The 27,502-nt window shown below is 34.9% G+C and overlaps 1 protein-coding gene across 2 annotated transcripts in view; it reads left to right on the forward strand.

The window, feature by feature from the left end:
- LOC145668131 (uncharacterized) overlaps positions 1-20,948 on the forward strand; it is a 298,659-nt gene extending 277,711 nt beyond the window's left edge. Inside the window, exons 1-2 of one of the 2 annotated variants that reach the window (XM_081735694.1) lie at positions 10,422-10,544; positions 19,087-20,948. In XM_081735694.1, the coding sequence (XP_081591820.1) occupies positions 19,094-20,812 (1,719 nt within the window). In that variant the 5' untranslated portion in view covers positions 10,422-10,544; positions 19,087-19,093 and the 3' untranslated portion in view covers positions 20,813-20,948. Of the gene's footprint in view, positions 1-10,421; positions 10,545-19,086 lie in introns of those variants that run through there. The other variant, XM_081735695.1, reaches the window with a different exon arrangement.
- Positions 20,949-27,502: the final 6,554 nt, after the last annotated feature.

Raw genomic sequence — 27,502 nt, forward strand, 5'->3', positions numbered from 1 at the left:
ACTCGGCTCGAGCAAGCTTCATTGAAACAAGTCCATTGGAGCAATTTCACTCGGCTCAACTGAGCCGATAACTCGAACCGCTTAGGGTGAGCCAGCAGCTTAGTTGGGTTCAGCTCGGGTAAGCTATCGGTTCGAGCGGCTAGGTTGGGTGAGCTGTTGGCTCGGCTCACTTCTCGGTTCGGCTCAATAGTGAATGAGCTGTGGTCCTAGCCGCTCGAGTCGTTGACAACCCTAAACCGGGCCGAGCAGTAAGACTTCTCAACGACCGAGATCAGCAATCAACTAGTTTTTAGTATTCAAATACAAACCTCCTATCTTTCATAATAATAATAATAATAATAATAATTTGTTGTAGTAGTAGTATAATTGATATTTATATTATCTATATAGGATACGTGAAGAGAGTACTCGAAACTACACACAGGATTTAGCTCGTTTTGGCTCGACTCGACTCGAAATTCGACCAGAATTAAAGTCGAGTTGGAGTATTTATTTCGAGCCGAGTTCTCGAGTCGAGCTCAAAGATGTCTGTTTCGAGTCGAGTCGAGTTTCAAAAAAAAAAAAAAAAAAACTCGCTCTTGCCCATCCCTATAAATTAGCAAGAATGTGTATTATTTGGAATTAGCGTGCTTGTTTATTATTATTAATTAGCCTGATTGTTTATTATTATGAATCAACGTGGCTGTTTATTATTATAAATTAACTTGACTGCTTATTATTAAAAATTAGCGTGATTTTATTATTATTATTATTATTATTATTATTATGAGTTAGCGTGGCACACAGACTGAAGACTGAGACATTTACCTTTTATTATTGGGATATACTTATTGGTGATAGTTATTTGCAAATATATATATATATATATATATTTCTATTGTTACTAAAAAGGTAAGATTTAAATTATTTTCGTTGTTGCTCCCGTATCATCGTGAAGCACTAATATTGTTTACATTTAATAGCTTGACAAAGGTGAGAATGTAACTTAAAATTAGTTTCGATTCAAATAAATTGTATAATGAGTTTTCTGTTTTGAAATATACAATATCAGCTCTTGGTAGGAAGAAATGAAAATGAAATGAAATCTTTGAGTTTTACGTCCCACGTTTTTGCCGACTAGGCTAAAGGAGACGGTGATAATGAGTAATGAATGAAATGGTGGAATGAAGAAAGTGGGAGGAAACGGGAGAATCTCGAGAAAACCCACGCACACGGTGTTTGTCCACCACAAAGTTCACTTGGCGGGAGCAGGGTTTGAACCCGAGACCCCTAGCACCAGAGGTGAACGCTCTACCACTGAGCCACCGCGGCCCCTCTTGATAGGAAGAATAATAATTACTGTAAGATATGAAAGTCTATTTTCACAAATCGTGTTCAAAATAATGGATCATGTTATATTTTCACTATCCCAGTCAGTAATGCACATGTCGTTCAAGTGCCAATGAAGTGAAATATTACAGTTTAACGTCTTACGATTATGTTCTTTTGTCTAAGGGAGACGGATGATTAAGGAAAGTGAATGATGATGGAAGAATCGGTGGAATGTGAATGTAGGAGGAAAGGGAGTACCCTCGAAAAAAATTCACGGACACGATGTTGTCCACCATAAGGTTTCTTGGACGGGGATTGATCCAGGAACCACAAATACAAGAGGTAAGCACTCTTCCGCTGAACCACCAGGCGCCCCTGTTTTGTACTAATGAAAGCATCATAGTCAAAGGATAGAAATAGTGTGTCAACAGAACTTATGATGGCCGTAACTTGTATCCAGATGAACTGTCAATATTTACACAAAAGGATTCTAGAAAACAGGACTCTTCTTGAAGAAGCGAGAAACTCTAAAATATATGAATAATAAGATAGATCTCTATAACCACTAACGTTTTGTGTTATTTGCAATTAGTTTCGTAGAGTAGGCTATACGTTTTGCTAGTAATAATGGTGATGTTAGTAATAATTTGTATAAGTGTTGGAAATAATGATGGTAATACAGCAACATGAACAAATCATTATCTCAAATTTGTATACTCAATTATGCAATTACAAATGTTATTGCTTCCTTTTCGTTCAATTTGACAGCCCCACCTACACTATTGTGATTTTTGCAGGATTTTCCTCAGTCCTATATGGCGAATCACTAGAAAAGCCCTTTAAATATTCATAAACAGGCTTGAGAGAATTTCCATATAATATTTTGCTTCTTATTTTTGATAGACAATGTTTTTGGTGTACTATAGGTTAAATCCAGCAGACGTAACTGAAACTCTTTTTGTAAATATATAATATTAATTTTAACTCGAAATCATAATGTTAAAAAGTGAAGCAAATGTAATATAATAGTCCTGGATATCTAGTTATTTTCTGCCTGAGGCAATATTTAAACTCTACATAAGAATGAACAAAAACTTTCAAGCTGCTTTTACAAAAATCTTTAAAGAATCTTATATTTTGGTTTTTTGTTAGCCTAAATTAAGCCTAATTTTCTTGACGAAACCATGTCTTCAACTCATCCCTCAGTGATGTTTCTACATACACATTATCAATCATAAAGTTTTTTAAAATAAAGTTTTTGATCTCCTGTTCTTCTGACGATAAATATCAAGAAAAGGAAGCCAAATTCCATTGGTTAATTATCCTCGAATTGCATCACGTACGGAGCATAAAACTGATATCGTGACCTCCAAACCTATATGAAAGGAACAATTTCTTCCTCTACCCTGTTCCTGAGTATGCATCCAGAAGCAAATTAGCTGGGGAGATTTTTGTAAATGAAACTTCTTGCCACCGTTTCTTCAAGCAGAAAAGGATAAATCAAAAAAAAAAAAAAAAAAAAAAAAATGGAAGTCTAAATATAGCCTACTGTGGTTTCAAACACCAGAGGGTGATCGTGAATCACAATTTTTGATACTTGGATGGCAGTTTTGATAAAGAAAAAATAGTGTTTGCTAAAGAGTAAATACAAAATATTTTGAATGCCAATATTCAAGGTGTAAAAAGATTACACATATTTTGAATTTGATTACATATTAACCTAGAATGAAGTAAAAAACAATATTTAAAAAAAACAAATCTGATGCAAAATTGAACTAAACGTGTTATGACACTCCCGCTAGTTATAATATATGATTTCGCCTCTAATATAATGTCTTATTGGATTGTATATACTTTACACTACAGCTTAAATTGTTATCTCTACACACGATTTCCGATGTAAATGCATTGTTTTTTCATACACATGTAAAAAATGTTATATTTAAATACATTATATTTGAATTTTTCCGATGTAAAAAGTGCAGTCTTAACAATGAAAACTGGACACAGTCTACTGGGTACGGACTCCTCCCCCCCCCCATCCCAGAACTTTGTAACTCGATATGCATTTGTACAGTTTTTCAATAGAACAGTCGTATTTAACAGAGAAATTATTTCTGTAGCCTAAAAGTTTGACTTTACACTTTATCTGTATTCTCTGTCTTCGCGTAAGAAACGATAGGCCTATAGTTCAATTCCATCTGTGCTCCTTTTTTTTCTCATAAAAACGTTCTAGTTTTCGATTTTTTTCTGAGAATATACAGACAATACTTATCATTTTGTATTCTATATTGACAATACTTAACAATTACTATCTGCTTTTCGGGTGCATAATAACACCGGTTCAATACTACATAGACGTGGTGTTTTGTGGTATTGGATCCCCCGTCTAAATTTTAGACCCCATCTCAACCAAATTTCTGGATGCACGCCTGATTAAGTGGGAGTAGGTAGTGCGGTTGGTATTATAGAAATCTATTGATAATAAAATAAAGTTCTATGCAAGTGTAGAAGTGGTGTTTTAATGCTAAACTGTTTTCATACAGCTAAGACTTAAAAAGTATTTTTAGGTTCGTACGAGTTATAAATTTCATGAGAAGTAAATAATAATGTTTGAAATGTTTGAAATATGATTATTGGGAACAAACAGCATTACAGCCATAAATGCCCCAAAGAAAAAAAAAAAAGAGTTTTATAAGCATAGGGCGCATGCAAATAGAATTAACAACATACAATTGATCATACAAAAATAGATGAAATGCATAAAATATTGGTTCAAAAAAGATAACATATAAATATGCAGTATCTATTACAAACTGAGACATACAAAAAATAACAATAGTGAAAGATATAAGCATAACTAACATGCATATAGAATAAGTAAACGATATAGAACAGGTATACCGTATAAAATATAAAATAAATCATTTTCCACAGTATAGTTGAAGCAGTTTACAAAATATTAAAAGAAAAAAATAGAAATATTTATTTTCAATGTGTAATAGCAACTACATGTTGCCTTTCAGAAACTAAGTTGAACACATCAAGTAAAATACACTCGTTCATAAGACTCTAATAATAATAACAAAAATAAAATGACTATACAAAGAAAATGTAGAAGATTACACATGACATGTAATTAAAAACTCGTAACTACGACTTTTTAAAAAAAGTGAAAGTGCCGTATCCGAAGGAAAGAAACAGAACTTTAGCATAGAGGAAAAGAAAAGATAATAGGAAAATAAAAGATAGATGAATAAGCAGTAACTTAACAAGATTTAAAGAAAACCTTTCAAATGCCCTTACTAAGTTAATTAAGTAATCATTATAGGTCCTTCAGAAATTTAAAAAGTTTTGAACGGACTTTAGTAAATTAGTCTGGAATAATAATAATAATAATAATAATAATAATAATAATAATAATAATAATAATAATAATAATAATAATAAAATTTAAAAAATAAAAAAGATTGTACCCTTTTAAGATAGGTCTTGAAGGTTCAAGGGCTATGAATGGATATACAATTTTCTTGACTTGGGAATTCAGGGAGGTGATGCAGCCAGCATCTCGCTACTTGCTCTGGTTCCTTTACTACCCACATACCTCTTTCAAAGAGTTAAGCAGAAGCACAGCTACGGAGGGGATCCACTGGTTCCGGACTTCCCAAAAATCTTCCTAACTCAACATATATTGATACACTTTCTCAATAAAACTTTACTTGTTAAACAAGGAAATGATTGATGTAGCACGAAAATTTGATCTTACACTTCATCTGTATTTTTTCTCTTATAAAAACAATCTAGTTCTATCATTTTTTACTGAAAAGATAGGAGGAAGTATATTACAATTATTTATCGTCTTTTCAGGTACAGAATAATACCCATTCAATACTACACAGACGTAGTGACTTGTAGTATTGAACCTCCCAAAACTTGGACCCCTTCCAAAAACAATTTGTGGGTGCGTATTTGGAGCTAGGTGAAACTCAGAGCTACATCTGAACGATGGTAGAATGAGAGAAATTTCCAATCCCACCGGGATCGAAGCCGAATCGCCCAGATACGTCTTACCTTACACACACACGGACGGTCCGGCTTCAATCCCGGTGGTTTTTGGAAAATGTTTCTCATTCTACGATCGTTCAAATGTGACTCTGATGTTCACCTACCTCCAAACGCACACCCAGAGATTTATATAAAATCCTTAGCAATATTTTTATCTAACAGCTTACGTGCACAAAGGATACGTTATCATAGAAATCCAGAAACCAAGAAAGTGAATTTTAGATATACAGTAGCATTACATACAACGATACAGTTAATCAAAGAATTAATTTGTTCTCTTCACCAAACAACAAATATCTACTGTTTGTCAACAGATAGCTGCTGTCTTTAAATGAGCTGCTATTCCTCAAAGAAGCCGGATATTTATTTTTTTCTTCCAGCTCCTGTTGCTTCTTTTGTTAAAAGTCGGTCCAGAAGTAATTTCAGAGGAAGGACATATTTATCGTTCCATCCAAGAGAGTTAGAGAAAGTAGAATTTAGAAGAAGCTGAGGAAGAAGGAAGATATATATGAAATAATTCTTAAAGAAGATAAGTGTTTGTCATCACGCCACTGTAGGTATGCAACGTCACCTTTATGTCACTACAAACAACATTCCTTTTAACGAACCCACTCGATCACTCAATTATATTTCTCAACTATTAAAACTCGGACCAAACAACTTGTAAACCAACTTCTCTTCTTCTTCGTCTTCTTTTAAATATGTCCCTCTGTATCCACTTTTTTTTAATGATAATTATCTTGCGAGATATGAGGTATAATTTATAGTGCAGCTCAAGAAGTATATAATTCCAAGAAAGTGGGCGTGACTTAACTACGGAGAATTAAACTGGCAATTTGAATTCATTTTATTCTATTAGCTTATACACGAGAACAACGTTTCAAAAAATTGTTGTTTGTACTTAATTTGTTGGGTAATAATTATTTTTATAATAAACAAATTTGTTCTTTAATTGTACGTTTATTATGTCTTCTTTTTCAATTTTTTTTTTACAATATTATTAATTTCATTTGTATCATTTCTTGGATCATTAAAAAAAACATGTAACTAGTAATTATTATACTCTACAATTTACTGGATTTTAATTAAGGATAGTTTCAGATAACTTAGTTGTAATAATTAACTACCTCTATGGCTTATGGAACCCGAAATGCCGCGTTCACAAGAGCTCTCCATTGACTTCTATCCTTAATCAACTGGATCCAGTTTCTACTTTGTATTCCTATTTCTGCGAGGTCCGTCCTAATATTATCATCCCATCTGCGCCTAGGTCTTCCTAATGGTCGTTTTCCGATTGGATTTCCAATTAAAACTTGGACTTTGAAAGTGTTCCTACTTTCTTCCATTCTGGCTACATGATCTGCCCACCTAAGCCTCGTAGATTTGATGAGTCTAACAATGTTTGGTAAAGGATATAAATTATGTAGTTCCTCGTTATGAAGTTTCCGCCATTCCCCATTACCGTTTCTCTTGGGTCCGAATATTCGTCTCAGGATCTTGTTCTCAAATATTTTCAGTCTATGTTCTTCCCTCAGAGCAAGCGACCATGTTTCGCAACCATACAACACAACACGCATGGTTACCTTTTTATATATTTTAAGCTTCAAAGTCCTCGACAGAATTCGCCATGACAAAAGGTTTTGAATTGAATAATAACACGAATTCCCTGCTTTTAGTCGACATTTAATTTCTTCGTGAATATAGTTTTGGTCTGTTAATATTGATTCTAGATACTTGAAAGTTTCCATTTTTTTGAAAGTATTGTTTGATATTTTAACGCATCCATGATTTGAACTATTACGATCTCGACGGATTTCCATGTATTAACTTAGTTCTATTTTCAGTTTATTTGATTCATTGGTCTGCACTTAAAAAAAAAAAAATACCTGAAACTCTTCTTTAGCTAGAGTAGATGATGTGGTTCTATAATACAGGTATCTTTTAGGTAAGATAGTGTGATGGGGAAAGTCTATATTATGAAAGTTGATCTTTCATGATCGTCTGTGCACATACCAACTGCTCCGATCGTGCTTCAGAGCCCACGATAATAGTAAATTCCATTGTTTATAACCTTGATGTTGTATAAGGACTCAGAATACAAACACTCAGACTCGAATTGTTTCCTCGTCAGCTTATGAAGCTAGATGTGTACTTTTCTAGACGGAAGTATAAGGAAGGAGTATCACTGCTGTAGCAGATAAGGTGTGTCAGAGTATAAGATAATATTCATGTATTATATTACTATACATAATAGTAATTACGATACTATAGGCAAGGGGGGTACAATTTCGAACGAGTACAATTACCGTTGGTGTTGGTACGTAGATATAATTCCAGTTGTGGTACTCACAAACCCAATCAACTTCCCAGATAACTTATATTTATTACTTTCGGATAAATTCTAATTACGGGGGGCAGAATTTTCCCTAAGAATTCATACTTTTTTTAAAATTATAATTATAGCCTAATTTTGGTTAGGGTAGGTTAAGTTACATTACGTCCTATGTACCTTTATGGTTTGTATTGGCCCCCGCAATAAGACTTAACCCATTACTTTCTTCTGATTCTATTACCTAATTCGATAAAAAATAAAAAAATAAAATAAAAACAGTAGAATATATAAAGTTTCGACAAATTGACGTTTTACTGAGAAAATTCAAACTCTTTACATTTTGTAAACCATTTTGTGTGTGTTATTCGTGTTCAGGCGCAGAATTTATCCACATGTTATCTAATTCTTACAAACACTGTTATAACCAGAAAACAAATTTCAAGTTCATTAGTATAAATTGGAATAATATTGAAACAAGTAAAATACAAAAATAAATTAAATAAAATGAAAATTAACAACTAAACTTGAATATGAATTGATAATGCGAAATTATATTAATATAATAGCAACTGTGTAGATTCACTTTAGTGGAGCAGTACAAGCCCTATATTATATATGGCCGACTACATTGGAAGTTAAGAACGCAGATTTCACAAGAAAATTTTCTTGTTCGATTTGGTGCCCAGTGGATGGAGTGATGTCACTTTACCTTCACCTTTCATGGGTGGGAAACATGAGTCAAAAAGAAATTTAAATGAGTCTGTATACAAGAAGCTTAATAATTAACCTCTGACATGCATTCTCTGTTTAAGCTTTCTATATGTGATGCTTACACGAAGCCAGTGTCCACAACTACACAAACCGAGTGCTTTCATCTCAAATCCCACATTCTAAAGAATGTATCCTTCAATTGCAACGGAACCAGATATCCAAATTACAATGTTCAATTTCCACTTTATCGTGCTTTCGAATGAGTGTATCAGCATATATCATCTTCTCAAAACTCGCCAACAAAGCAGTGCTCAGTTAATCTCGCGCTTAGAAACGGATGATGTTTCCATCCTAAGTCAGTGTACTATCTCCTAGCATCTTTATCAACATTTTGAACGGTTATATGAAGATGAACAGCATGACTCCCCTCCTATGCTAATTGATACCAATTAAGAGTATAACATTGTTAGCAAATGCCTCATTAATCGACTCATGAACGTCATTACCCAAAAACTCCATCCTACACAAACTAGTTATCCGTTGACCTTCAACATCCATTTTATCATGTGAAACATTCGTATCTATTTCTGGTGCTACATGTTATTGATTTGCACCCAATGGCCATCCCACAAACGAAGAACGTATCATATTCTCTATTTCAAATTAATGGCTACCACACGCTATTCTTTGCGATTCAACAATCAGTGCGACAAGGCTTTTCCTTGTCGATGGCCTTTCAAATATATCTTATCCATCAATTCGACTATTCCACCTTCACTTACGGTTTCTTCGGAGACAATCTCAGAGCTGTGATATATGTGATTAGGAGATCATCTTCGCTGTCGATGAAGAGCACTTCGTGTTGAAGATCTTCTCGAGGAGTGAGTATCTAGTCTCGATGTTCCCACATGTCATAAAAAGTAGGCGTAAAACTCATGACCGAAGAGAGCAAAGCTGATGGCGTAAAACAAATAATTGCCAAATCTACTTATATGTGAAACTGTGAAATCATTGAACAAGATAGCCAATTGATTGTCTCGATCCATAGATGTTTGTCACTTAAGGGATGACCTTGTGGAATTTGTCAGAGATAGATATGTTCTTGACGCTGAATAGATTGGAAAAGTCCATTAGCCCAGTTAAGAGTCGGATGAAATGCATCAAGATCCTCACGTATGTGATGCAAACGTTCCATCTGAGTGCAACACAAGATCAGATGTTCAGGTCTTCAAAAGATTGGCCTCGAGGCTGAGTTAATGGATGTTGGTCTGGTTTTGTTGGTACTTTGTGAGGCGGTCTCGTGGTTACCTTGCTACGTTTCAGTGGCAAAATAGCTGATTCAAAGTGACCCGCAGAAACATCTTTCTTAAGTAAGGATATGTCATATTAACGGGGCTCTTCAACTAAGTGGACTTTCAAGTTGTTGTTCTTCTTCGTTAGGGTGTGCATATCGCATGTCTCAAATGCCAGAGTACACGTCCCGAATGTTTCAACAATTTTGGATCAACATTCGGGACGTGTACTCTGGCATTTGATCCAAAATTGTTGAAACATTCGTCGCCAATCTCTGAAGATATAACCCTTATGATTATATTTCAAAGGCCCGAGAATATTTTGGAAGTAAACAAATTGTTCGCAAAAGGTGGATGCGAATTCGATAAGATCTTTACTTCTGCACAAACGGACACACTTGATGTGTAGTTTTATTTTTCTCACACACGTTTTCACAATGATTTCTTGTTATTTTTACTAACTCGGACTTAGGTGAATCCCCTTCATTCGTGATCTTCACGTTCAGTTTTGTAAAGCACTGTCAATGATTCACTTGTTGGTGGTGAATTTTTCACTTTTCGGCTATTGATTGTAGCCATTTCAATGATCAGTCGTCACAGTTGAGCCTTCTAGTTGAGAGATAGAAAATAACACACAGTTAACACACTTCAACAATGACTTTAAAAAAATTATCAATAATGTTTTATATAAACTAACTTACTTACTTTCAAGAATTGGCGTGCATTAGATTCATTACCATGTCAGTGAACGACAAAAATAATAAAGTTCAAAACTGATCAAAGGAGTTGGATCAAAATTAGCTACAACTTGTGATTCCTCAACCCGAGAAAGAGTAAGTATTTAATGTATTTTCTTGTTATGTAATATTCGGAAAATCAGGCTATTTTTTCTCGTGAATATAGTTTATTGCTTTGATATTAAATGGACTCTTTGTGTAAAGATGAACGATGAAAGATGCGGGCGTAAGAAACTCAGTAATACAACCACAAATTACTACTATTACTACTACTTTTACCAACTATTTATTGTATAGTAAATGTATAATATAAGACACTCGAAATCTTTCATACTGTTGTATGCCTACCGATAAAACAACTAACCTCGAGTACGTCTTCATTGCTGCACAATTCCTAGTGATTAGATTGCATAACACATTATGACAGAGCCGTAGTGGTTCAGTGGTAGAGCGCTACCATTTGGTACGTAAGGTCCCTGGTTTGACCCCAACTTCCGCCAAGTCTGTTTTTTCAGTAACTAAACACCGTATTTTTGTTTATCTCGACGTTCTCCCATTTCCTCCCCCTTTCTTCATTCCTCATTTCGTTCACAGTATTTTATTTAGTCTCGACACACAAGAAGACGCTAGAAAGAGAAGCAAATTAGAGCAAACCTTACTTTCCATGTGGTATTATTATGAATTGAATGGGTATTTCATTTCTTTTAAACGAAAATGTGGCTCACACAACATTTAAATAAGATATTTCTGATGTTGACTGAGCTTTTGTTCTTGTCTTCAGGGGTTTTATATCGTAAAATATACAAAAGGTTATAAATAAGTACCAAACAGATAGTGCGCGCTTTTGTTGTGCCTGGTATGATTCCCGATTACCGATGAGAGTTACAGATTTCTTAGTATTGACCAAGCATTATGAGCCTGTTGTGGAAGACTTATCTGAAGTAAGAAGAAGTTAACTCATTGCTAGAAAGCCCAAAATAATATTTCTATTGAGCACAGATCACCAAATCCAATAAGCCTATAAACCTGTACGGCCAGGATTTCTAAAGGTCGAAGCAAAGTCCAAGAATATTTGCAATTACCTACCACTCTCGAAACTTAAACACTTTCGCTTCAACGCTATACCAATTTCAGCTTCTTGATGTTTACTTCATTTTTGAAAGATGTATATCAAGTAGTGAGAAAAAAAAGTAGGCACGCGAAATGCATGGCAAACACCTAGGCAAACCTTTAAACAATTCTATTTTAAGATAAATACAACATTTATTGAAATTGAAATAACATCTGTATTTTACGTTCCACGCTTATACCGTGTAGACTAAAGAAGACAGTAATGATATGATAAAATGGTGGAATAAGAATGTGGGAGAAACGAAGAAAACTCCTATACACAGTGTTCGTTCACCACAATGTCCACCTGATTCGAGTTAGGATAATTAATGGTATTATTGGGAACAATTGCAACAATATTAATCAAAATAAATGTTATTTCATTTTTACATTAGAAACGTTATGTGGAAAAGATGCTAGGCATGTTTATTAGTGTTATCACTGAACAAAACTGCTACAAAGTTCGGTATTTGTTCTCCATAGATTTATATTCCTTTTACAAAGTCACCATTCGTTCTTCATACACTTATATTCCTACAGAAAGAAAGCAAAATGATTTCAGCACCAAACAGTCATTTATATTCCAATGTTTTCAACACGTCCCTAGAGTAAGGTAATTGAGATATTTCTGAAAATGAAAATGAAATGAAATCTTTGAGTTTTACGTCCCAGTCTTATGCCGGTTAGGCTAAAGGAGACAGTGATGATGAGAAATGAAAGAAATGGTGGAATGAAAAAAGTGGGAAGAAACGGGAGAGAGAACCCCGAGGAAACCCACACACACGGCGTTTGTCCACCACAACGTTCACTTGGCGGGGGCTGGGATCGAACCCGGGACCCCATGCACGCTCTACCACTGAGCCTACCGCAGGATTTCCACATGTGCTCCATTAGTTCCCCTCATAACATCCATGAAATATTCAATTTCCATCCATGTGTTACTCAACATTTCAGGAGTCATTGTGTCTATTGTGTCCCTTATTTTATTTTTAGTATTGCAATATCTAGGACTGGTGTTGCGTAAACCCTGTCGTTAACATAACCCCACAGGAAGAAGTCAAGGGCGAGTTATGTCTGGGGATCGTGGGGGTCATGGTATTGGGCCATTTCTCCCCATCCATCGGTTAGGAAAAATTTCATCAAGAAATGAACGAACATCAGCACTTCAGTGTGGAGCAGCCCCCTCCAATTGAAGGATTACACTGAATGTTCGTTGAACTGTGACGGGAGATTTTGTTTCATGATACCTAGAGATGCAAAAAAGCCGGCTTTTTTGAATCGATGGTTTTTTTCACATAAAAAGCCGGCTTTTTTGGGAAAAAAACGAGAATTTTGGAAATTTTGGCTTTTTTCAACTTCATGATTTTTCTATCTAAATAGCTTTCTTATAGCATATTCTATAGTTAGATAAAAATTCCATGACCTGAATGTGATATTTCGCTCTGAAATTCACCATCAAGATGGATGGAGCACATGTTTTACGAATTAAAGCTAACATGAAGAATGTAGTATTTGAGGGTAATTTTAGAGGCTATTTAACTTTATTTTAACTATTGAGTTATCGACATCTCTTTTCTTCTCTAGTTTGTCATCCGTGTTTCATTTCTAAGAGCTTTTAGTACTCTAGCTTCTAGCGCAAAAGTTAAACTTGCCCGTTTTTCTATTTATTCGTCAAAGCGTACGTTTTTCAATATATCCGTCAAACCGTACTTCCACATTTCTGTTATACTGTAGCTGTGAAGTGATTTAGCAATAATTTTCCGGACACAACTTTGAATACCAATTTATACAAATAATCAGTAGCGGATTTAGAAAAGTACTTTAGGAGGGTTTTTTCTGATTGTTTTGTTTCCTAAAAAGTCCTAATTTTATTTGGGAAGTGCTTGAAGTTTATGAGTACAGGCATAACTAATATTTCGTTTCGTTTATATGTTTAGCAATAATCTTCCGGATACAACTTCAAAAATCATTTTATACTGAGAATCAGTGGCGGATTTAGAAAAGTATTTTGGGAAGGGTTTCTTACTAATGTTTAGTTTTTTTTAAACATTCGTAATTTTTATTTGACGGGAGCTTGAAGTTTATGAGTAAAGGCATAAATAATAGATATTTCGTTTGTTGCAGACATTCCGTAATTTTGGGGAACGGGCTTCAGTCCGAAAGACCGCCCCCCTAACCTTCGCAAAACCGTCACTGCTGGTAATTAGTAATAATAACGATTTAAAAACAATAAAAAAGGAAGTCGCCCAACTCACAGTACACGCACTATTTCTACATTCACAGATGGAATGAAGAAAAGCTTTGTCATAATGGTCGAATGCTGGTTGAATCTCGGACTTCCCGATAGAAGCGCAAAAGCTAATCACTCAGTGATGTTTGTTGTGCAGTTGTATTTAGCTTAACTTAAATATATTCCGTAGTCTTTTTTTGGGGGGGGGGAGTTCCGTAATGATATGTTGAATCCCTTTTGTTAAAAATTCAGAAAACTTGAGGATTGGGTAAACTGTGATGGTGGTTCTATAAAACTTAACTGTAGAATTTCAAGAATATACAGAACCAAAAGCTCTAGATGTGCAGCCTTTAAGTGTATCATATAAATCTAAGTATTTCTCTTATGTTTTATTTTAATTTTATTTTGTTTCAAAAAGAGGGTATGGGATATTTTGAAGTAAAAATACTACATACTATTTTGCTAGTTATTTGTGTATTCTTTAAAAAGAAGTGTTTACTTTTAGGGCTGGCTGATTTACACCAACTTTTTTTTTAATAACTGGTTTAAACCACAAAAATAAAAAGAATGAAAAATGCGAATCATGTGAACTTCATGGTAACGTTTCCAGATATCAAACTACCTGCAATAGTTTTATTTCCCTTTCACCTTTTAATCAAGGTGTCCCATGTTCAATTCTCGGTCGAACCAAAATCCTTCTTTCATGCGTAACCCAAGTAGCGGTTCGGATGTCAGTTTAAGCGAAAGTCTTCTCCTTGATAACCTCGGTATTTCGTAAGGATGTTAAGCCTAAATATACGAAACAAACCAAATTGTATATTTCTACATGCCTAAATGCGTGTTGTTTTATAAAGAAGCCAATATTGCTTAAATATATTGATAGAAATTGGCAAAATTTATCGATTGCCTACGTAGCTTCCAACATTAGCTTGGATTGGACTTTCAATGATATCTACGTACCGGTACTAAATTTGTAATTTAATACCTCAGTTTTAGCGTACTGATTATGGTACGTTGACCTTTAAATTTTACATGCAAAGCAATAACAGGATTTTCCCGTTATTGTCTTACATTTCAAGTAATGACGGGATTTTCCCAATGGCTAGGGCGGAATATTCTCAACTTAAGAAATTTACTGACTGCACTTCTTTAAGCTTATGGGACTTCTTCCGGCATAACCCCGCTGTTGCATAATAACATCAAGGCGAAACAAACTTAGGCTATTTCTGTGAATATGTAATATAAATACATAAAGCAAAAAATCTAAGTCAAAAAAGCCTGGTTTAAACCAAAAAAGCCTGGTTTAAACATCCCCCAAAAAACAGGTTTTTGGCATTTTCAAAAACAGCCACGGTTCTTGCCAACTCTGCTTACTTTTGTATATAGGAGGTTAAAAAATTCTTATTATATACATTGTTTAATCCTGTGGAATTCATAATGTAAATATGTTGAAGAAAAATTGTTTGAAATATTTTTTCGAAATTCATAGTTTATTTTCGATGTTTTATATTATTATCAGCATCAACCACTAATTAAATGATTTTTTGTGTTATAGAGAAGCGATACAAAGCCTGTTTTATCAATTTAAATCAGTATTTTGAAAAAAGCCCAAAATTTCCGAAGCAAAAAAGCAAAGCAGAAAAAACCGAGTTTTTTTCCAAAAAAGCCGGTTTTTTTCCGAGCCCTTGCATCTCTAATGATACCACAACACACACTTCACTTTCTGCTGTGCTGACGCCATTTTAAGACAAATAACTGTCACGCTGCGGTCAGCTGCAATAGATGGCAGCACAAGCTGTGGCAAAATCTTGAAGTATCATAGAAGCGGTGTTTTCAGACGCATCCTTCTATCATTCTTTGTTTTCTTGTTATTAGTGTTTATTATCATGGAGAGACTTTATGTCCATCCTGTAGATCTTATAATTAGTAGTAAATATTATACAAATCCTAATAAGTTATGTAAATCTAATTATAAAATATTCTGTTTGCCTTCAGTTATTAGAAAGAACTGTTAGATATTTTCTTCTGTTAACACCGATATGATACTAAAGGGATCTTAATGAATATTAAAGGTATGCATGCAAAAATATGTCTATGTATACATACTTTTAAAATAATAATTAAAGGTATTAATATATGTACACTCATGTCCAAAATGATTGTCACATATCTATAATGTGTTCTCGTAAGAATATAATTTGATAATGATTTTGCAGGGTACTTTTAATACTGATACTATGTGTATAATCGGGGAAATGTATATTTGTGATAAATTTCATAGGAAAAGAATTATAAATACGAAAATTAAAGTGAGTAAAACAAAATGTTGTTAAATGGACAAGAAAGTTTTGTTTTCGTTTTATTTACTGCTCTCTTGACATGAAATTTTCCACATACATGTATTTACGGATTATACACATACTAACATTATAAGAAATACGGGGCTAATTCGTTATCAAATAATATTCCTACAACAACATATTTATAGACATGCGACAATAATGTTGGACATGAGTGTACTTGTATATGCTCAAAACATTGAATAGAAAATATAAATTCACTTTCGAAAGGGAGAAAAGTATAGTGGTCCGTAGAAGATTCTGGTAATAAATGTGGATACCAACTTGAAAAATGTTACAGTCTTAAACGAACTTCAAAAGATTGCCCAAATATGGAGAGATTAGGGATGCGCACGAGACGAGTCGTGACAGAATTTTCCTGACAAAATTCGAGTCGAGACACAGCTCTTCCAATAGAGAAATATACATTTTTCGAGTCGAGACATCACTTTTACAGCACATTTTCGAGTCGAGACAGCCTCAAATCTTGTCTCGTGCGCATCCCTAGGAGAGATCTGATGGAAACATAGGTCGACGGACTGGAGACCAATTTTCAGGCAATTTCTCAACATTTTTCACTCTTATTTTTCTTCAGAAAGGTTCAGGACCTCAAGAAAAAAACTACAATTGGATTCTGCATATAGAAAAAAACATTACCAATCTCCCTAATATTGATCTTCCTCTTATCATCCTTCTCATATTATATTTATCTTGGCCTAAGTAAATATTCACCGCATATTTCTATTGTGATATTTACACATGTATATCGTTCCCATCTCAGGCTTCTGCATGTTAATATGATGATGCTTGACCAAAATTTTCTCTTACAAGGAAACCGATTCAAGTGTGACACGAAATTATGAACGAGTTTATGCGTAAACAAAGTGTTTTCGTGTACAATTAAACCCATTAGAGGGGAAAATCCTTGATCTCAACCGTTCCGGAGATATAGAGAGGTAAGGAGAAAACTGGTACTCTTATATTTTGTAGATTTTCGGCTATGTTGCGAGTGAATATTTTGAAAATTGCATTGAAACATTTAGAAAGATACACCAAAGCGAATAAAAGTGGCGTCCAATGTTGAGGTGAATGGCGTAACTTTTACCTGGGACCAGAAAAAGGAGGAGCTGTGAGGAATAACAAGGGCCATTAACACAAAGAACAAAATTGTATGATATTACTTGCTAATATATAATGTCTTTAGTTCGTAGAAAATTAGAAAAGTTATTTGAAAATTTATTAATTATATTGCCAAAGGAACAGAGACGTTATTATGTGCACAAAAATACAATGTCATAATCTATGCAAAAGTGTTATAGAAAAACAAATCAAATACTATGAAACAAACACATATTGTTGCAAACGTAAGCACTAGAGTGTGTACTTTTGTGACACGTATTAAAACACAAAGTATGAATCAATAAACAAAAATAGTATTTTCCACTTAAGAAACGAAAACCTGTACGCCTCATGTACTGTATATCACATACAATTCCGATCGATTAATAATTATAGAAATTATAAATGTTTGGAAAGTTCGGATTGGCCTTTTTTTTTTTTTTTTTTTTTACACTTTTCATCCTATTTTACTGATGATGTTTTTATTCGATTCAGCGTACCAAGAAACCTATACATAAACACTATACACCCCTATTTCATGCAACAATGGAACTCCGGTATTTTCGCCTTCTTTCTCCAAAACATTTTTCCCCCTAGAATTTTTATGGACTCTTCGGTTCTCTAACCCTCATGTATAAGGCGACGTATTACTACAGTTTCGTGGATGAAGGAATTCTTCATTTATAAAAGTCTCGTTTATTTGTATTATCGCTGCATATTCAAAAATTCGCAAAATATCGGAGAACCAGCCTTTCCCTTGTTTCCTTGTATCTCCGAAACAGTTGAGAACGTGGGTTTTTCCCTCTAATGGATTCAATTGTACACAAAAACACTTCGTTTGCACATAAACTCGCCCAAAATTTCGTGTCACACTTGAATCGATTTCCTTGCTAGTACTTCAAGTGAGGATAGATATTGATGAAGAAAAAGTGAAAATAAAGTTTTTTCTCTTAATTCGCAAATACAGGTTTAGTTCGGAAGACATCATGCATGCGTTTAGTATGTTGATACCACCTAGGCCTAATTATGACTTAAGGAACTAAAAGGTTCAACGTCTCAGAAACAAAAGTCTACCAGTGAGTCATCTTTGAGCAAACAATTCAATCTCAATTTTGTTGTTATCAACTAAGCAGTATGTTTTTTTTTTTTTTTGTAACTGGACAATTAAATGAATCAGTAGTTTTGAAAAAGTCATGGGTCAGAAAATGGCGTTTGTATTCAGTACACTTTTTGTTGCTAACAATTGCTCTAAACAATTTCGTACAATGACACAAAAACTCTACTTTCTCAAACGAAGGACGATCATTTTATGTCTAGCAGGATTTTTAAAAAATAAACAGTTTTTAGTTCTATTTTCACGTAACTTTACTTTTCTGACTAATGACCTTTACAAAACTACTGATTCTTAGTACAACAAAATACTATTAAAACTATGGTCTCAAAATTCGAAAGAGAAATTAATAGTTGACTGAACCAAAGAAACACAAGCATAATGATTTAATATTGTTTCAATTGCTGGGATTTCCTCACCTGCACACTCTACTCAATACAGTAAAGTACCAGCTGAAGCTTTTGAAACATTCTCCAATAGTCGTTATAAATCATTCTCCAAAATAAATGCATTTTATAGCGTAAAATGACGAGTTTCACGTTCATATTATCCAGCTAGCAAAGTTAGATTTCGTGAATCTACGTGGCGTTATTAATTACAAACATTGTAGATTTAAGGCTTGATCTGAGTAGCCTACAACAATCACAAACTTCTATACATATTTTGTGAAATTCTTCGAGAACATTACCAACATAGTGCACAAATTATAAAATGTTATTTTTCTTTCAGGTTTGGGATGCCGTGGTCAAAACGCCTTCCGTCACTTCAATCACTGATATCCGATAAAATAGTGGGCACGATTCTGGAAAACAAACCCAAAACATTTCAGGATCATGTTAAATTTTATAGACAAAGAAAGTCAACACGAGATTACTTCCAACGACTACCTACTACAGTATTAAATTTACTTTGGACTAAATTTGAGACAAAAATACGTAATGCAAGAAGGTGCACAACCACTAAACATTTTCCGTTTCCTTCCTGGTTGATAGTGCTCGAGATTTTTGGCAGAGCAGAACTGAAAACTCTAAATATTTTTCTTGAGACGTGTGGAATAAAGTATATGAAAAGAATTATTGAATTAGTGAAAGAATTCTCAGGATCATTGGATTGTCTTGAACTACGTGGAAGATTTTTCGACAGATTTATAGAGTACCCTCTACTAAAGGAAAGTTTGAAGTCTGCTAGAGGATTAGTACATTTAACACTTACTGGAATTTGCAATGACGAAATTCTAGAATTCATTGGACTAGTTTGTCATAAACTGGAGAAACTTGATATTTCCCAATCTGACATATCGGATGTTGGACTTAGTTTACTAACACAAAAGATACTAGTAAAGCAAAGTTTGCAAATAGTAGATGGGAAGGATATTCAGTTGGATGACAGAGGAATTTCTTATGACGTTAATAGCAATAGCAATAATCAGCAAGAATGGAAAAGCACATTTTGGATTACATCAGATATTTTTAGGCCAATGTGCGAATTGATATCACCTGGAGAACTTATTCCAGACAACAATATCAAAGTAAAAGAATATTGTAGAGTGAAGAATCCTCTTTGTAACACACTGCGGAGTTTGACATTTACAAAATACGACCGCATATCTGAGGAAATGTTGCTGGCATTGTTGGAACTGTTGCCAAACTTGGAGTATTTCGGTACTTATTTGGGACCCACGTCTTTCTCCTTTAATTTCAATTTCAAACGCTGGAGTCCTCCTAAGAGTTATAATGGAAGAACACTAAGATTGAAATATGTAAATTTTGGTATTCTGTCCGATACTATCGTTGAATGGATATCATCTGTCTGTCCATACCTTGAAGATCTCGAATGTCGTGGCGTTTCCGGACTTACTACTCTACAAGATTTGAATCCACTCAAATCACTTAAAATTTGTTACGAGTCAAATGGATTTAGTGATGATTTAATAAACTCATTGCAAAATGTTATTATACCATATATCGTAAACAAAGGCCAAAATCTACAGAAACTAGTCCTAAGTTATGATATATTCCCTCAGCATTGGGTTATTGATTTAAGTTCATTTTTTAAATCTTGTAAAACTTTAGAAGAAATTGAAATTCATTCATTAGGCTCGGCAAAATTTTCTTTGAATGAAATGTACATTTCAAATAGTTTGAAGAAAGTTATATTACGAGGAACTGTTACTGAAGAAACCGTACTGAATATTTTTAAAAGCGCAGTATCTATCGTTGAAATATTTATAAATGATATTGTTGATAAATCACCAAGATTTATATCAAAAATGTGTGAGATGAGTCCTAGACCAAAGAATTTGAAGATATTTTGGGAGGAAAGGAAGGTTTTCACAGAAAATGAAGAAGAATTAATTTTGTTCCTAGAATGCTTTGGTCAGATTGAAAAAGTGGGTCGCTTGCCGCAAGAACTGATGTCCAAGTATAAAATTGATTCTTACTTCGAGGGGGCATAGGAGATTTTTTTCTTTCTTTCTTCATGATTTTTTATTTGCTTTTGTATTACTGATAAGTTATCTGCCTGAAATTTGCTTTGAAAAATTATTTCATTGTTTTAATAAAAGTAATAATGTATCAAGTAAACGTTTGAGAAATTTCAAGCTTACGCATACATATTATATATATATATGTGCGTGTGTGTGTGTATGTGTGTGTATACAGTGGCGTATTTACGATTTTGTTTCGGGGGGGCTTTGCTAACTTTCGGGGGGATTCTTCCCAGTTGCGGACGCTGTTCTTATCTGTTAAAATCATTCCCAGTTGCGAACGGACAGGTGTTGCTTGGAATTTCCATAACTCGATTACGAAGCAACCAGAATTGTTGCTGGACGCGTGCGGGAAAAGAGGTAAGATCTATTGATAACAAGCAGCAACGTTGCCACATTTTTCATTTCATTACATTTACTACCCTGCCCTCAGCAACGAGAAGGACTTTTTGTTGCAAGAATACAATTTGCTGAAAAGAGATTCATTCAGGGGTATAGCTAGTAAGTTCTTATAGGGGCATGACTTTTTCAGGGGCCTTAGCCTTTTTACAATGTCGAAATAAAATTCTCCTCACAAATTTTTAGTGAGGAGAATTTTATTTCAAAAACTAAGATGGGAACAGGCCCCCACACACAAAGATTTCGTACCCTCTATGCAACTGCCCTTCACACTTAACCAGGCTTAAAACTGGCACTGTCAATGTTGAAACTATTGGCACTGGCGTGTTTACAAGTTGCAGGAGAATAGCCACTGTCGAATATTATGCCTATATGAGAATGAGCTTGCAGTTCTCCTTTGTCAGGTAGTAAATTATATACAATATTTACACAAACCACTTATATGCAGTATTTACACAAAGCTACTCAAGTCTCTGAACATATGCTATGCATCGCAAACACTTCTTGATGTTACTAGTATTCTGAAATTCCGCAAGAATTCTATGCATTCTTTTGTCTAATAGTATTACCGATTTCTTTCTTCTTTTCCCGCCAATTTTTAAATCCAAACGATCGTACAGAAAGTCGCTGTGCCGAGATTCATCCTTGAGAGCTCGGACTAACTCTGAGACATTTGGATGTGTTTTGTTTATAATAGAACGCAGTCTGTTGTGCCAGCCTTCGAGTGCGTTTTTCGTCCTGTGCCTTGTTTTATGGCAGTTCCAAATCTCTGTAATAAAAGTGGAGTTCTCCAACCACTGGACGACGAAATAATCATAAAATTGCTGCAATTTACTGTTGCATGGTGTGTCTTCTTGAATACACAGCCAACCATCAACGACTTTATCTATTGGCAAGTGTGCCAAAGCAGCACATATTCTAACCTCATCATTTGTGTATTCTTGTACAAGCCCTACTTTTTGCACTTTTCTCCATAGGCACTGGTTGAAATGAAAATTTCATTCTTTAACCTGCACTTCTGGAAATACATAACCGCAATGCGTTTATGGATGACTCTTGGAAGTCAACCATTATCCAATCCGGTTTCCACTCAGGGACTTGTCCCTTAATTCCTACGAAACGTCTCTCGTATATTTGCTGTCTTTTGCTTGGCAGAAGAGCAAACACAATCGGAACAATATTGGTTTCTTCACCGCTGTTACCAATGTCGGCATGCACTGTATAAAACTGGGCAAACTGTTTGCTGTACGTTTTGAATGTTCCATCCATAAATATTTTACAACTTGCAAGAATATTTCTTCCATTTTTGCTAGCAAATGCAAGTATCCTGTCTTTGCCTGCATCATCTAAAAGAAGAAAGTTAAATCCATCTCGAAAATGAAGAATATCAGAAGAAAGTTCAATATCCTGAGCTGTTTTCCACGATGTGTTTCCTGATTGATTCCTGCAGCGGTAAAGACAAGACTTTAAAGAAGAATACTGCGGCACGTTAGCCACCAAATCATAACCCTGGTCACATAAATCAGCGGACTCTTCTTTATACTAACTAACTCTATGACCTATCGAACCCGGAGGTTCAATACCGCGCTCACAAAAGCTCTCCACTGATTTCTATCCTTAGCTAACTGCATCCAGTTTCTACTTTGTATTCCAATCTCTGCGAGATCCATCTTAATATTGTCCTCCCATCTGCGCCTAGGTCTTCCTAATGGTCGTTTTCCGATTGGTCTTCCAGTCAAGACTTTGAAAGCGTTTCTACTTTCTTCCATTCTAGTTACATGACCCGCCCCTTTAAGCCTCCTAGACTTGACGACCCTAACAATGTTGGGTAAACCATATGAATTATGTAGTTCCTCGTTATGAAGTTTCCGCCATTCCCAATTCCCGTTCCTCTTGGGTCCGAATATTCGTCTCAGGATCTTGTTCTCAAATACTTTCAGTCTATGTTCTTCCCTCAGAGTAAGTGACCATGCTTCGCAGCCATACAGAACAACAGGCATAATTATCGTTTTGTATATTTTAAGCTTCAAATTCCTCGACAAAATTCGCGACGACAAGAGATTTTGAACCGAATAGTAACAGGAATTCCCTGCTTTTAATCGACATTTAATTTCTTCGTGAATATGATTTTCGTCTGTTAATATTGATCCTAGATATTTGAAACTATCCACTTTATCAAAAGTATTATTTAATATTTTAACGCATCCATAATTTGCCGTATTACGGTCCCGACGCACTTCCATGTATTTAGTTTTCTCTGCATTTACTTCTAAACCCATGTCTCTGCAAGCGTTTAATAAGATCTCTGCATTTCTTTCTATTGTTCTCCTATCATCCCCTATTAAATTTACATCAGCGTATGCCATAACCTGGTGAATACCGTTCAACTGTAGGCCCTGGTTGCTATCTTTGATTTTCCTTATAGCGTATTCCAGAACGAAGTTAAATAATAATGGCGACAACGCATCTCCTTGTTTCAGGCCATTTTCGACGTGAAAACTCGTGGACAAAAATTTTCCTACGCGGACTTTACTTTGGGATTCATTTAAACATATCTTAATTAATCTAATTAGCTTTCTCGGTATTCCAAGTTCTGTAAGAACGTTGTATAATGTTTCTCTCCTAACCGAGTCGTACGCCTTTCTAAAATAAATAAATAGTTGATGTACCGGGATATTGTATTCCCACTTCTTTTCGAGTATTTGGCGAATGGTAAATATTTGGTCGATAGTTGATCGATTTCGTCTAAATCCGCACTGATAATCTCCAATAATTTCATCTGCGTATGGGGTCAGCCTTGCTAACAGAATATTTGAAAGGATTTTATAGGATGTTGACAGAAGAGAAATGCCTCGATAATTATTACAGTCAGTTTTGTCGCCTTTCTTGTGAATTGGAACAATGATTGATTCTTTCCACTCTTGTGGCAATTCTTCCTTGTTCCAGATAAGGAGAATGAGTTTATGTATCTTGTTCCACAATTTTTCGCCTCCAGCTAAAATTAACTCAGCCGGAATTTCATCTACACCCGGAGATTTGTGTTTCTTTAATTTCTTTATAGCGGTTTCTACTTCTATTCGGTTGGGTTCTGGAATATACGGTTCTGCCGTGTGTATCACCTTTTCTCCACGCACACTAGTTTTTGGTTGCGTGTTAAGCAAATCGTCAAAGAAATCTTTCCATCTATTTAAGATGCTATCCGTGTCAGTGAGAACTGTACCGTCAGATTTCTTTAATATATAAGCACGAGGTTGATAGCCTTTCTTAAATTCGCTGATTCCCTTATACATGTCTCGGATGTTTTTATTTTTACTATTATCTTCAAGATCCTTAATTTTAGCTTTCAGTAAATCGCGTTTCTTTGTTCTGAAAGTTTTGGAAGTTTCTCGCCTGATACCTGCGAAATTTTGTGTAGTTATTTCATTCGGATTTTGTAGCTAACGTAATTTTGCCTGTTTTCTCTTCTCTGCTAGTTTTATTCATTCCTGGTCGAACCATGGTTTGTTCCTACGTATTTCCGCGTGTCCCAATTTTTCTTTTGCTGAAATTTTAATGCTATCTCTAATTTCAATCCAGGTATCCTCAACACTAGTGCACTCCGAATCTTCTAAAGCCGAGAATCTATTCGAAAGTTCAATCTGGTATTTTTCTCTTACCTGGATCTCTTCTAATTTATTTAAATTGAATCTCTCTGTTTTCGGACAATGAATATTACCTTTATTCAACGATAACCTCTCTCGTATTATCGCTGCTACCAGATAGTGGTCAGTGTCACAATCAGCCCCTCTAAACGACCGGACATCAATTATACTAGATTGCCTTCTTCTATCTACTAAAACGTGATCAATTTGATTGTGTGTTTTTCCGTCTGGTGATGTCCAAGTGTATTTATGAACGTCGCGATGTGGGAATTTTGTACTCTTCACGATCAGGTTTTTGGATGTTGCAAAGTTCACGAGTCTAACATCGTTGTCATTACTTTCCTTATGCAGACTTTCGTTCCCTATAATCGGTTTGAAGATATCCTCTCTTCCTACATTCGCATTGAAATCCCCTAATAGAATTTTCATATGGTATCGCGGGAGTTGGTCAAATATCCGTTCCACTTCTTCGTAAAAACTGTCTTTTATATCGTCATCCTTATCTTCAGTTAGGGCATGTACATTTAAAACAATAATATCACACCACCGTCCCTTAAGAGTAATAAAAGAAAGTCTGTCAGTAACAAATTCAACCTGTTTAATTGCTGGTAATATACGTTTATGAACGAAAAACCCTGTTCCTAACTGGTGATTTTTATTTCCTTCTCTGTAGAAGAACGTAAAATTCCCGGATTTCTCAGATCCATTTCCTTCCCACCTAACTTCCTGAACTCCTACTACGTCCATCCTGTATTTCTCTAACTCACTTGTTACGGATTTTAACGCGCCTGCTCTATAAAGACTCCTAATATTCCATGTTCCAAATCTCATGTCCATTTTCTTTTGCTGAGGTCGTGCCAAGTTATCAGTCCTTGTCCGAGGCTTTTGTGAATATTTCTGAACAAGTGCTTTTTTTTTTTTAACAGGATGAGGTTGTTAGCCCTACCCAAACCCCTAAGCTGGAGGACCACTCCCAGTCGGCTGTCCGCGACTGCTTATTCAGTATATTCGCAGCTAACCTCTATATCTAGAGGCCTTCTCCTCGATCCGCAACCTGAGGACGCGCCATGCAGTGGTGACAGGAACCCACGTTACACGGACTCTTCTTTATATATTTTCCAAATAGGTTGATCTTCCCGGACTCGCTTCTTTGCGCTGGATATTTTCTTCTTTATTTCAGCTACTTCAACGTCCGGTAGACGAATGTTGTGAAACCCAGAGCACAACATTGTCTTTCGTTGACTTTCGCCCTTTGCAACTTTTGGACTTGTCGTAGATGCAAGCCCAAGTAACACTTCCATTTTTATTCTTCCTGTCGAAAGAGAAGTTATTTAAATTTATTAGTTTTGCATGAAAATTTCCCTCACTAAATATTTGCTGGGATAAATGAAATTAAATAATGCACAAATCTGCAAAATAATTACAGGAATTCTGATGTAATTTACATGTATTTCATATGTAATTAATGGATAAACTAGTGGTTAGCAGTATCTCTAATATTACATAGCTTTATAATTATAGATGTTCGTATACTGACAGATTTGAATTCTTTATATCGAGGCAGGGTAGTAAATGTAATGAAATGAAAAATGTGGCAACGTTGCTACTTGTTATCAATAGCCTCTTCTCCTGCACGCGTCCGCAATTGAGACTAACAAGTCTGGTTGCATCGTAATCGAGGCATGGAAATTCCAAACAACACCTGTGCGTCCGCAACTGGGAATGATCTTGCATCGTTTGGCCTAATCCTCGTTTCGCCTAACCAATTAACTGACACTTTTATGACAGATAAAAGATAAGCTTTATGTCCGCCATTTTAGGCGAAATAAGGATACTCGTTTGGCCTAATCCTTGTTTTGCCTAACATGGTGGACTATAAAAAAAATCGTCGAGATAAAACTGGAGAGAAATTTTTCGAAAAAAAAATATTCCCTACTATGTGAAGAACTGAGAAATACAAATTAGTTTTCCCATAACTAATTTGTAATAGGACTATTTGCTTTCGGAAAAATGTTTTGACAATTATACAGTTACTTTTCCGTTCCATTTTGAGAATATTATTGCACCCACAGAGTGTATAGTGACTATATTTGAGATGAGAGAAACACAAAAAGTTACACCTGTTAATTTTGTAAGGTGAGTCCCGTTCAAAAGTAACTTTTAGTTTGCAGTTTGTTTCCAAATATCTGATATTGCCAAATGGTACTGCTAATCGGTATGTTAAAAGAAATATAGTTTGTGTGTTTCTTCTTATGTAGATGCAAAAGTTATTTTATTGTAGATTTTGCTGATCTTTCAGACGATTTCATTCCAGTTTCAACGCTTTTTTGAAACTGTTAATGCATTATAAGAGATCCGATTCTATTGCAATTACAATTCGTATGAAATTTGTAACTATTTCGAGCTAGATCTGACAAAAGATCCCTAAATTTGCTCATAACTTAACAATGGACAATTGTGATCGCAATGAGTGATTTGTGACAAATCGCTCCGCTGACAAATTGCCCTTTGGATAATTCCACAATTCAAACATCTCAATGTGTTACTGACAAAGAAAGAAGAAAAATATATTTCATTTCTTATTATTACTTTTGAAATTACAACTTTTGAGTTGAATTTC

The sequence above is a fragment of the Thermobia domestica genome, chromosome 13 (assembly GCF_964235325.1).
Source record: "Thermobia domestica chromosome 13, izTheDome1.hap1.1, whole genome shotgun sequence".
In the NCBI taxonomy this organism is placed as follows: Eukaryota; Metazoa; Arthropoda; class Insecta; order Zygentoma; family Lepismatidae; genus Thermobia; species Thermobia domestica.